General features: G+C 35.2%; 1 protein-coding gene across 2 annotated transcripts; it reads left to right on the forward strand.

Annotated features, from left to right (window-relative positions):
• LOC109833497 (probable beta-1,3-galactosyltransferase 2) lies at window positions 481–6,473 on the forward strand. 2 transcript variants are annotated; one of them, XM_020401187.1, is made up of 11 exons: window positions 481–888; window positions 2,146–2,242; window positions 2,451–2,515; window positions 2,622–2,833; window positions 2,923–2,986; window positions 3,935–4,007; window positions 4,195–4,315; window positions 4,734–4,821; window positions 4,902–5,027; window positions 5,115–5,224; window positions 5,953–6,473. In XM_020401187.1, the coding sequence occupies exons 1-11, from the start codon at window positions 767–769 to the stop codon at window positions 6,099–6,101; spliced, it is 1,227 nt and encodes a 408-aa protein (XP_020256776.1). In that variant the 5' UTR covers window positions 481–766; the 3' UTR covers window positions 6,102–6,473. The 2 variants fall into 2 exon arrangements, with proteins under 2 accessions (XP_020256776.1, XP_020256777.1); XM_020401188.1 differs by lacking the exons at window positions 481–888; window positions 2,146–2,242 and adding an exon at window positions 2,271–2,311.

The raw sequence follows: 13,687 nt of genomic DNA on the forward strand, positions 1-13,687 counted from the left end.
TCTTTTGAACATCTTGTTCTTCATATTTCTAACCAAATTAGAAAAGTTTCACGTTTGTTAATAAATAAACAACTCCAAGACTGTAACCAAGAAATGCAACCTTTACAAACACTCGTATCGGTATGATTCTACGTAGATTTAAACATAGTATTACATATTATGTTTCTACTGAAATCATGTCGCAAGAATCATGAACAAAACATAATAACTACTCGCATCAAGTGAACAAGTGAAAAAGTTTATAATCATGCACGAAATGATTGAACCCTAGATACCACGCTCAAATTAGCATGGGTGATGATAGGAACCACACATTCACATTTTAAAGTTTTCAGTGTCCTAAAACCTTACACATGCACCACATGCACCCATAATACGAAATTTTCTACAAAACCAACCCATGCTCCACCTCGAGGGCATTTCAGTAATCCACCACAAGAGTCCTCGCAGCATAAAATCAAAAGCCAAACTTCGTTGGGTAGAGAGAGAATTTGGTACGCTGCTCAGTTTCCTTTCTTTTTTTCCTTTTCCCTTGGCCCCAAAACTCCGAAGTTGGTGGGTCTTCTTCATTCTTCACCGTCAAGAGAGGAAATTTCAACCGAACCTCTGAACCGAACCTCTAATCAAAATAGCAGCTTTAGCTGTTCTGTGTGCTTAAGATTGGATTTTGCTGTAGAATTTGAGATGGGTAGTAGAAGTTGGAGAATTTTTCTGCTTTCTTTGAAGTAGTGAATAAAGAGAGGAACTGGAGAAGAAAGCAACAGTGATGAGTTTTAAGAGTAGAGGAGGAGGAGGAGGAGAGATTTCTTCGAAGAGCTTAACTTCCAAGAAATGGACCTTTTTGCTTTGTATTGGGAGCTTCTGTCTCGGTCTCTTATTCACAAATAGGTACAATTTTGCATCAATTTTAGTGATTTGCCCCGTTGCAATCCTAAGAATTAGTTATTTTCATATGGGTCTTGTTTATTTTGGTGTTTCGAGTCCTTATTTAAGCTGGGTATTGCTTGAATTTGAGAACCGTGGTGGTTCTGCTTACCTTTCCTTCTTTAGAATTAGTATTTGATTATGATTGTATTTGGTTTGTTTCCCTTTCGATCTAGGTAGTTATTTAATTTTAAGATTATGTTTAGGTTTATTTATTAATTTCTCATTCCTTTTCCAATTTGGTAGAAAGGTAAGATCCGAAGTAAATGTGGATCTTGATTGAAAACCTTTGTATTTGTCGGGACTTGGATTATAGATCTAGTAATGGTCTATTTAGCTGAAGATGAGCCTATTCCAAAATTGGCCAGTAATTAATTAGTGATTCGTCAGCCATGAAAATGATCGTCAGGGACAAACCTTGGTTCTTAGGACGGTAATTAATTGTTTAACCTTTAGCTAATACTAGTATTAAGCCCGCACGTTGCTGCGGGTATTTTTTTACCGAGGTATATCTATTGCCAAATTGATAATATACTTTATATATATAACTTTTTATAAAAACTTGAGCGGTAACTTTTTTACTATTACAGAGTGAATCTCCAAATCAGCTAACAAAATAATACACCGATTAGGAAGTTTTATTAATTTTCTATAATAGAGCTAGAAAAGATTTATATTTGTGAAATGTCTAATAAAGGTTAATTTCATCATCTTCAGATATGAACAGTATTTTCGAGGTTAAAAATGGTAGTTCAGCCTGAACGACAGATGAAGGTAAAAAATTACTGTAGCAAGAACATTATTTATGGGGAAATACTCAGCACATCGCTAGCAGTAAGTTTAAGGAACGAACAAAGTGGACTTCTGGAACATGCTATAAATATCTACAAGTGTTGTAGCCCAACATAAGTTCTCATTGATGGAAGTTCTATCTTCTCTCATTTAATAATTGTAATTGTGCCTTCTCCTGGAATAGAAACATCATTCACAGATGGTTGCAGATTCTTTTTTCTTTTAGGATGATTTGAAATATTTTCTTATTTTCATCTTTATTAATGATTCTCCTTTGGAATAAAAAGTAAAAGCACCATTAATTTGTTGGTAACCAGTCATGTATGTATTTCTTACATGATTCTGAAAATTGGTAGCAGAATGTGGACAATGCCTGAAGCAAAAGATACATGTATGTATTTCTTACATGATTCTGAAAATTGGTAGCAGAATGTGGACAATGCCTGAAGCAAAAGATATCATCAGGACAACTGGGACTGGAGAAAATAAGATGAAGCTTGTTTCTAGCGATTGCAATTCACGAATTGTGAGAATCTCGGATTTCTTAAGAGAAAATAAGATGAAGCTTGTTTCTAGCGATTGCAATTCACGAATTGTGAGAATCTCGGATTTCTTAATATTTTTTTTGGTTCAAAATTTTTAATTCTTCAATATGGATTTGCTTCCTCAGCTACATATTGGTATCAAAATAGCTCATAAGTTGAACATTTATTTTTGGTCTCTCCTATTGCCAGATGACTGAAATGCAAGAGCCTAAGAGCATCATAGGAAAAGCTCCCAAGACCCATACTACTATACAGTAAGTACAGTTTTATTATGTTTTAACCTGAAACTCTTCTGATCTTATTGGACTTTATGAAGCGTTAATTCTTAATGTACTGAACAATCAAATTTCTGGCATGCAGGACTTTAGATAAAACGATATCAAGCTTAGAAATGGAACTAGCAGCAGCAAAGGCTGCACAAGAGTCTATACTTAATGGGTCTCCGTTATCAGCAAACTCAAAGATCACCGAATCCCATAGAAAGCATAAATATTTAATGGTTGTAGGAGTCAATACTGCGTTTAGCAGTCGTAAGCGAAGAGATTCAGTTCGTGCTACTTGGATGCCTCAAGGTTTGTATTTGATACTTTTATTGACAATTTTCTAATTTTTTTAATTTAATATAATGCTAACCAGTTTTTATGTTAACAATAAAAAATAGGTGAAAAGAGAAAAAAGCTGGAGGAAGAGAAGGGTATCATCATTCGTTTTGTTATCGGCCATAGGTAGTTTTTCAATATATTTTTTACTTAGCAATAAACAAGTTTATATTCTTTTTTTTTTCTTCATCTCTCTTCTTTGACTAAAAGTTAGAGGGAAAAAGGGCTCGCCTAAATATTGATAATTATGGGATGAGTGCTGTCTGGAAAGTAGAAATCTGGCAACCATACAGAGAAATTCCAGTGGCTAGGATGAATCATATATTACAAGTTAACCTGTGGCTAAATATAGTTCGAACTCCATAACATCCTCTTTCTTTTGTCGATGCCTCTCCGGTGCCATCTGGCAACACAGAAACAAAAGTTTGGAGTTGAAACCTATAAGCTTGTCCCCTGTTTGATAACCAGCAGCTGTAACCCTAGATTAAGGATTTGTGTTTAACTAGAGTCTTTTGGTAGAAACTTGCAGACTCAAGATCAGTGAGTTGATGTGCATAAGATCAGCACATGGAATTGGTGCTTCACACACAAAGAAAAGCATGTTTAACTTACTATATTTAAGTGCATCTTTGATGAACACCTAATGAGGGAAGAACTAGTGGAATAAATTTGATTGAAGAGGCCATTTTTTCTAGAGAAAAAGATAGTTTTTCCATGGGATTGTTTCTGTTCCATCAGTATCATAGAAATAACTTCCTTGTAATGAACTAGCTCCGAGCATATTGCTTTTGATAATACTAGGTTCATATAACAGAAACGATTGTACACTTATGGCAAGTTACAACTGATTGTGTCCTTGCCTTATTTGAATCAGGTGGTGGTGAATTAATCTACATAAGACAATTTTGGTTGGGGTTAACTTGAATAAACTTTTGTTGTATAATTCTCACAACACTTAGGCTATGACTCTAATCCTTTCTGAAGACCCAACTTAGATTTTGCATCGTTTTTGCCATTTGTTGGAATTTTTCTCTGTTAAAATTTCAAATATTGATACTTGAGATTTTCATACAGCGCTACTTCTGGCGGGATTCTTGATAAAGCAATCGAAGCGGAGGATAGAAAGCATGGGGACTTCATGAGGCTGGTAGGTTCTTACCTTCTTCTTATATATTAGGTCCCGTTAACCATTTTATTTTTATTATTATTGGATGTCTTTGAATACAATATATATTCTATACTTGCATCCAAGACCCTCTTTTTTTCTTTTTTCTTTTTTCCTTTTTCCTGAAAGAACTATCACTTGGAGTCACGACCTTGTCTATGGTTTGTAGGATCATGTTGAAGGATACCTTGAATTGTCAGCCAAGACCAAAATATATTTTGCTACTGCTGTTTCTATGTGGGATGCGGAGTTTTACATCAAAGTTGACGATGATGTACATGTAAATATAGGTAAATATCTGTAATCCAATGTCCAATGTTTCCCTTCTTATAGTAGTCTATTTTGTTACAGTATCTCGTTTTCCCATCTTGCCTTTTTGTCAGTGTAAAAAAAATTAACCTATTCATGCTTTAACTTTTCAATGCTGATAGTTTCCCAATCTCATCATTGCAGTAATTTATTCAGATCTCTATTACAATGGCATGAACACGAAATTTATTTCTCATCATTAAATTCTAAAAAGATTAGTCAGCATATTTTTTATGCGTGCTATGTATTAGTATGTACAGGAGAAATGACTTATCAATTTTCTTTTTCTAATCGACGAATGCATTTTTGGTAATGAATTACTTTAATGAATCTCAAAGTTTACAGAATTTTGGTTTACCACATGTTTATCTTAATCTTCTCGTTTTTTATCTATTTCAGCAACCCTTGGAATTACTTTAGCCAGGCACCGTTCAAAGCCTCGTGTGTATATTGGATGCATGAAATCTGGTCCTGTTCTTGCTCAAAAGTGAGGAATCGCAGAATCAAACTGTTATATAATGTTCTTTCTTCTAGAAATTTTTAAATCATTCTATTTTCATTTGACAGGGGAGTAAGATATCATGAACCTGAGTATTGGAAATTTGGGGAAGCTGGAAACAAATATTTTCGTCATGCCACCGGCCAGCTATATGCCATTTCCAAAGATCTGGCAACTTATATATCCATAAATCAGTAAGTCAACTTTTTAATGCACGTAGAAAAGTTCTTAATTGCTGTACAAGTTTGGGATCTAATTCAGAAGAATTTCTTTGATTCTAGGCATGTGCTACACAAATATGCAAATGAGGATGTTTCACTTGGAGCCTGGTTTATTGGATTAGATGTGGAGCATATTGATGACCGGAGATTATGTTGTGGTACCCCTCCTGGTAAGCTTTTAGATCACATGACTCAAAAATGTGTTACTCCCTTTTTTCCCCTAAAAATTTGGAAATCACTAGCATATAGAATTTGCAGAGTCAAAGGAATTATTGTATTTATTTGTTCTCAAGGCAAATAAAGATGCCTAACGCACCTTGTAGATTCTTTTAAATGTTCCTTCGGGCTCGACAGAAATCTTAGATTATGATTTCCAATCCCCTTGATGCATGACGGATTTAAATATTCTATCGGACTTTAGTCACATGTCAGTACATAGCAAGAGTTGTAGTGTAATCCAAGTCTTGGGGGAAAATTTTTTCCCCCTCCGATTACCTTTCGACTGATATGGCTCTTTTGAAGTGAGTAATAGACGACGACTCAAACAAGATCGAGTCTTTTTTCAGTTTAGCACAAGTTCATTATCACATATTTGTAGATTGAATTTTTTGTTATGATACTTGTTGCTCTCATGTCCCCACACACTGACAAATTTGCTGTTATCCTATTAATTCCAAATAGGTGATGCTACAGTGATTTACCCCATTTAGATGGGGGCGAGACGAGCTTTTAAAAAGTAATAATAAGTTTGTTTGTTGAAAAGGACAAAACTACTGCGTGTTTTCTCTTCCATTATCTTTGCTCTGTTACGCGTTGATGAACGCTTCCTCTCAACCTATAATTTCATGTTATTAACTGTAAGATAGAGACCTAACAAACAAAGTGATTATTTCCACAGACTGTGAATGGAAAGCTCAAGCAGGCAACCTCTGTGTTGCCTCTTTCGACTGGACCTGCAGTGGCATTTGCAAATCCGCGGAAAGGATTTCATATGTTCATCGTCGCTGCGGTGAGGGGGAGAACGCTCTGTGGAGTGCAACCTTTTGATTGACTAACCCGGTCGTATGAAGTGTACGTAATTTGAATTGGAAGAAGAGGATTTATATTATATATAGTTGGTACTATTACTACTTTATAAAAGAGGGAGTGAGGGAGCTTTCCTGTTTTGTTGGAGAAGATCCTGAAGCAGAAAGAGGGGAAATGAGGGAGAGAGAGAGAGAGAGAGAGGGAGAGGCTATTGGGGCCCCTCCTGTATTCTTTGAGACTACGTGGGTGGCCATTTTGTATCTTAGTAGCACTTGTGTATGGCTGCCATTAAAGTAATAAGTGCTATTTTTTGGGTTAATATTTGAACCTGATCTAACCCTATAGTTCACTTTTTTAAACCAGGTATAAATAAAGAATCTTAGTATTCAGACATATTGAAACAAAAAATGTAATGCATATTAGCAAATGTTAAACTGTTTTGTGGTTAGTGAACTTATTTGAACCTATTCAAGTATAACAGCAATTTATGATCAAATCACAACTAAAACTGAATATATGAGGTTGTGGGCTTTAAAGCGTGGTATAAGTATATTCATATAAGTGGGGCGTCGGAGGGGTACCTCACGTCGGCCTTTTCGTTGCACATGGGCTCATTATATGTAGGCTTTTTGTTGCTAATGATGCGGTCATAAAAAGATAATATAGAGGGTTTGTCGTCTTTAAAGATGAATATATTTTTGAGGATTATGTTTTCTGTCGACTTTATGCTATGTGGACTTTGCGGGATGTATAATGGGTTGAAAAGATAATATACAAGGGGTATATTGTGGGCTTGACTTGTTGCATTTGTCAATGGCCCATGTGGGCCTAAAGATTGATATATGTAGAAATGGTATTCATAAAGATGGCTTAGTGCCGCTTCTTGTGGGCCTGAAGGGTGGTGTTTGGATCTTGCACAACCAAGTCAACAAACAATTTAAATTTATCGGGTTTTCTAGAGTGTCCATGGGCACTCTATAAAAGAGGAGAGAGATAGAGAGAAATGAATGAGGAGGGGGATCCCCATGCAAATTAGGGGCCCCTCTTCATTCATTTCTCTCTCTCTCATCACTTATAGAGTGCTCATGGGCACTCTATAGAAAAACCGTAAATTTATAACCGAACTATAAATAAGACCATGAATGTTAGATAACAAATTCATGGATCTAAAACGGCAACATTATCATATTTATATGTTATGTTGATCATATGTACCAACTACATATATTTTCTTAGTTGCGCGATGATATTGTATATTTTATGCAAACCGCTGATAAATACCCCTATTTTTTGGACAGGAGCCAAAATTTTGGCGAGTTTGGTCATGTGACCACTCACATGAACCCTACATCTCAGATTTATGAGTTGGAAGGGGATCTTTTTTAAAATTAGGGCTCAAAAGAGTTAGGGTTCAATTTGTGGGTATTTTTCTCTCCTAAGATTAAAATGAGTTAGGGCAACTGAAAATGGAGATGAATTCTTAAATATTAAGCTCTCCTAGGGTCAGTTTTAGTTGCTCTAACCCAATTTAACCATAGAAGGAAGAAGAACACCCCCCAAATTGAACCCAAGCTCTTTTGAGCCCTAATTTGAAAAAAACCCTTTTAGCCATAAATATAAGCCCAACCAACCCTCCATGTTGGAAGCCACTTAGAAGGCGCTTCAGTGACCACGTAACTAAACTCGCCGGAATTTTGACTCCGGCCAAAAAATAGAGGTATTTGTCACCGTTTTGCACAAAATATATCATATCGTCACCGGAGTAGGAAAATATATACCAACTACCAGCTCTAGTTGGTATATAGGATCAACAAAAATACCAATCTAATAATTTTGCTACTCTAAAACAGCAAAATACTTAATGATATAGCTATCTATAAAGGAGCTACATATACTATGAGAGAACCATCTACAATAGTTAATGATATAACTGTATTGGCTTGAGGTTGAGGAGGTTGAATATGAGATGTTGGGAAATTTCTTTTAAGGGGATGGAGTTAAAGGAGTATTTTTCACTTAAAAGCGAAGGATGCATTCGTTTACGGAGAGCGGTGGACTTCCTACAACAATATATAGAGGGAAGAGTTGCTTCCCTATTATTTTATTAACAGATTGTTGGTATCAAGTATATACATAAATCCTACAAAATCCCAACACCTTGTGGTTTTTTCGTCCAGTCTGTAGTCACAATAAACTGTCAATAGATGATTAAGGATCAAAGGGAACAAGGTGTTAAGACATTGTTTGTGCTTGAATTCAAGTTAAGACATAGCCTCATCACCGTTTTCTGATTATCAACAACAGATTTTGCTTACCACTAAATAGAGGGGGCAAAAGAGGGGTGAAGAAAGATCATTGAGACAAAAAAATGCTGAAAAAAGTAAGAACGAGAATATGAACAAATCAGAAGGAAGGAGGGAGTTTGAGGACAATAATGGTCCTAATGAAGTTGATTAATTGTGCTAGTAGCATATGGGAAACTATTAGAATGAGTGGGAGAGGAGAGGTAAACCAAGTGCCTAGATGTTATTTGACATCTCTATTAAGATCTAACTAGAATTAGGCTAGGAGTTTTGAGTGTCCCCATTGAGAGGACTCTTTCGAGAGCGGGTCTTTTATTATTAGGGGCTGATGTCGAATGTAATTTTGTGAGGAACTTCTATCTGAATAAGATGCTTACTAAATGTCTATATCATATAAACCCAAAGAGGGGCAAAAACAGGACAAAACTTGTCATTATGATTATATGATTATCTGCTAATCCTATATTTAGACTCAACAGAAGGCCAAAGGATTTTAAAATAAACTTAGGGTGTGTTTGGAAACATTGGTTTGGGTCCAGATTTGAAATACAGGGTGGCCCAAATCCAAATCTCCAGTTTGGGTTTTCTTTTTAAAGTGGTATTTGAAATCCATGTATTTTATATGGTTGATTTTAAAGCCCAAAACTAAGGATTTCAAATCATAGCCTAACCTTTGGAATTTGTCAAATCCCCGATCCCGATCGCTCCTATCTCTCTCGGCTCGTCTCCGTTCTCTCCCTCAAAGTTGCGATCATCCCAGGTATCTCTCTCCCTCTTTCCCCCCTTATGTTGCTGCATGCCCTAACCCTAATCATTCCCTCATCTCTCTCTCTCTCTCTCTCTCTCTCTCTCTCTCTCTCTCACCCTAATCATTCCCTCATCTCTCTCTCTCTCTCTCTCTCTCTCTCTCTCTCTCTCTCTCTCACCCCTTGAAAGCACCCTAATAGCACTAGGAAGTAATCCTAGAGGGGGTGAATATGGTTTATGCTAATCTAATCTGATTTAATACCAAATAAAAAACTTATTAACAAATATATCCTAACAAATGAGATATGAACAATATACGTGCAAGGATATACACATAACACAAGGGTAAACAATCTAAACTAGATAGTGGGCAACATAAACAATCAGAAATATACAAAGACGATATAAGATATGAACATAAAAATAAGTGCGGCAATGCAATCACAAACAAATGATATGATCACGGAGTTCGGTCCCCATGACCTACGTCTCCGCTCCTCGCCTCAAGGAGATCTCCACTATCACAACCGAGTTTTCTACGCTCACCCGAATAACGTTTACACCTCACAACTCGGTTTTCTAGCTCACCGAAAACTTTACAATACTCATAATGTAAAAATACTAACTACCACCTCAAGTGTTGGTCTCTAGCCTGTGTCTCCCTCAAGTGTTAGGAATTACAACCTCTCCTCAAGTGTTGGTCTCTAGCCTGTGTCTCCCTCAAGTGTTAGGAATTACAACCTCTCTCTAGGCATTACAACCTACCCCACTCCTCTTGGGACGACCCCGTCTCTCACCACACATTCCTCTTAGTGTACTAGTATAATACAAAGTTAACCTCATAATAATAGCTCACAAATATAACAAATTTGTTCTCTACTATGGATGAGAACTCTATATAGGCTCACACTCTAAGTCACAAATCCACAACCCAAATTATACTATGAATGTAAATACAATAAGCTCAATGGTTGTGTGTGAACAAAGAGTAAATATAAAATTAACTAAACTCAACATAAACACTAGCTTAAATAAAAGTAAACCTAGATTGAGTTTAGGAAAACTTCTCTATAGATAACAAGAGTGAGAGAGAGAAGAGTGGAAGCTCAAACTCAAATGGTGATCTCCTCTTCTTCTTGTGAAATTCTCTTCACAAACTAAACTCTTAAACAAACTTTAAACCCTTGTAAAACTTTCTTAAAACATTCTCTAAGTGATGTTTGGTCTGAGGTATAAGGGGTATTTATAGAGACCCCAAGACACAAGAAAATCAAAACAAAAAGACTAAAAACCCAACATTGGAATAGACTGAAAAAACTAGTCGTTACAGTATCAGTCGACTGACGGCTTTCATCAGTCGACTAATGAGTTGACCGCTAGAGGCATTTTTCAGCTCATCAGTCGACTGACGAACATTTATCAGTCGACTAATGGATCATCAGTCAACTGGTCAGTAGACCAAAATGAAACAAAAACTTTTTTAACATTCCAGACGATTTTTTCAGTCGACACATCAGTTGATTGATGTCATCAGTCGACTTACCAATTGACTGATAATAGGTTATTAGCCTGTTTGAAACAGTAAATCTGATTTTTAAACTGTCTTTAAAAATAGCAAACAAATTTTAAAAATTATAAAACTTTGGAAAATGATTGCAGACATGATAATACACATGTTATAAAAACTGGTTTCCAAAAATCACCTCCCAAATGAGAAATCTCTTTATTTTTCAAAATAGTCCAAAACATAAAAATGAACAACACTTGTTTTGTTATTTTGACTAAACCATATTTTGAAACTTTATAAAATGATTATATAGACTTAATGAAATATGTATATAATGATTGTTAAGTCTATAAACAAATAACTTATTATTTTTACAAATTTATATTTATATAAACTTGAAAACCAAAAACATGTATATATATATATATAAAAAACAAAAAACGTGTATGTGTGTATATGATTGAGTTTAAGTACTTACACATATAATATAAAAACCCAAACTAAATTATACCCAAGCTTGTGATCTTCAACGAAGCTCTATCTTGGTACACTTACAGATGAAGCTTGAACTTGGATCTTCAACTTGAATTGCATGGCTTTACTCCACTATTTCGCCAACCTCCATTGGATGTGATCGTGAAAGCTTGATTTCATCCATCCTCTAATATATTGTTTGCCTAGAATAGATACAAAACACAAACACTAGACAAATAACATTAGATGTAAATTGTTTGTAAATCATCATCAAAACAAAAGGATCCAACATCCCTCCCTCATCATATTGCTCCATGCCCTAACCCTAACTGCTCTCCCTCCCTCCCCCCCTCTCCCCCTAGGATGTAGCTTTCAAGCGACATCTGCTGGTCTCATGGAATTGGGGAATTAGGGTTTTATCGCCAAGATTCTATACTCGCATTTACTTTTGGTAATTGACTCCTCTCTCTCTTTGTCTTGAGATTCATGTTGCTCAAAACCTTAATTCTGATAAATTTTGAATCTTATAAAAAAGCGATAATTTTTATATGGACAAAACATAATTGTGGGAATTGTACATTAGTAATGTCATTATTGCAATGCTCTGAACATTTCGTTAATTTGATGGCTTAATTTTTCTATGGATTTCAATTCGGTGTCTAGTTTCGTATGGTTTAGCATATAATATGAATTGAAAATTTTTACGTTGTCTTAGGGCATCTCCAACAGCTTCTCTAAAATTTTCTCTAAAATGGGGAAGCAAAAATTATATTCTTCAAATTATTTTTATACCAACTCCAACAACTTCCCTATTTTGAGGAATCCCTTTTTTTCTCCAAAAATTTAGAGAATGCTGCAGATTTGGGGGAGCTTCCCCATTTTTTCTCCTCCATCCCTATTTTAGGGAATGAGATGGGGAATCTGTTGGACCAAAAACCTAAGTATATTCTCCAAAAGTGGGAAATGGGAAAGCTGTTGGATGTATCCTAGTTGAAGTATGGCTTACTCCATTATTTGATGAGTCTACTTTCAAACTGATTTTTTGGTTGAGGCTGGTGCGCAAGAGCATGAAGTTATTATGTTATGAGCTTGCTCTATTTTAGTGATTCTTTGGCAAACACTATTTGAGTTTTATTGGCTCAAAAATTTGGAAATGCACTCGAACCTCTTATGTTGTTAAAATATTTCTGGAGATAAATTCAAGATTCTAGAGGAAATTCAAAATGCTAGCTTCTAAAAATGATAGCGTTAGATAATTTCTTGGCACAAATCCCCACAGACTTTTACTTTCTTGAGTACCACTTGCAGGAAAAAAACTAGCCCATACAATAAAACTTTTTGTACCTTGTCTTATATCCTGTGTACTGATGATCTTCAAAGTCCCTACCTGGAATGATATGGTTTTCTCTAATGATGAATTAGCATCCTGCATGCTACCATGTGAAGATAGAAAACAAATTGATGGCTACCTATATATTCCACTTAAAAAAGGGAAACTAAAGAAAATGTTTAGCTTGTACAATAGTTTTCTCTAACAAACTACGAGTGCAGTATCTCTAGTACAGTTGAGACAATATCTAGCCACCAAAAATTCCATGGCCATAAGAAATCAATTAGGGGCATAAAGAATGAGTAAACTTTGCCTAAAGAAATCAATTTGGTACGCGCATGCATACCCTTTGGAATTTGAATTCTATTAGAATTGGTGGAAATATGGCATTTTCATTTAGAGTGGATATGATTTACTTGTCTAAAGTCTGTACTTATGGCTCTGGTTTTGTAACGATGTCCTATTGCAAATATGAAAGAACTTTATTCAAAACTTCGTATTACTAAAGTAAACTTTTTAGAATTTGTTTAATACATCTCAAGTTAAAGTTTGTTGTTCATAGGTTTTTTTGCTAGTAATGTCTATTTTTCTTAACAATTTTTTGTTTACATTCAAATCTATGTGATCATCATGTAGGTGACAAGATTAGTCTTTTATTATTTCGAGCTTTCGTCTCAATGAAACTTGGCTCAAGTCCTATGACCGGTAATGTCTCATAGGTAAGTTTGGGTTAAAATATCAGTTATGAACTTACTATTTGATGCAATTTTTCTTATTGTCAGAAACTTGATTAACAATGCGTAGTTTTTATTTGTTGTTTTGAACTTAATATTGATGCTGCTTCATTGTTGTAGATATTTTACCCCTTAGTTAAACTTTCCCCCTATCCTTTTGCTCAAATTTTGAATGATATTGCCTCCAAAGTGAAATATTTTTCAAGATTACAGTTATATCTACATGAACCATTTGCATAAATTTATCATGGTTTAGTAATTTGTGAGTGCTTGATCTCTACTGGATATGGACATGTTATATAAAATGTATGCAATTTTATTGAATTAGTTTGTGAATGAAGTCGTTCTCACTTTAGCATCCTAAATAATATGAACTGCCTGAAAATCTCATTCCTTGAGTCATGTGCAAGTTGACCCTGATTGCTTGTTTTTAGAAATTTTTCTTTTGAAAAGTCTCGGTAATCATGTAGGTTTAATAAATTATGAACTAAAATAGTTTAAGAGCATGAAGT

The sequence above is a fragment of the Asparagus officinalis genome, chromosome 3 (genome assembly GCF_001876935.1).
Source record: "Asparagus officinalis chromosome 3, Aspof.V1, whole genome shotgun sequence".
NCBI lineage: Eukaryota > Viridiplantae > Streptophyta > Magnoliopsida > Asparagales > Asparagaceae > Asparagus > Asparagus officinalis.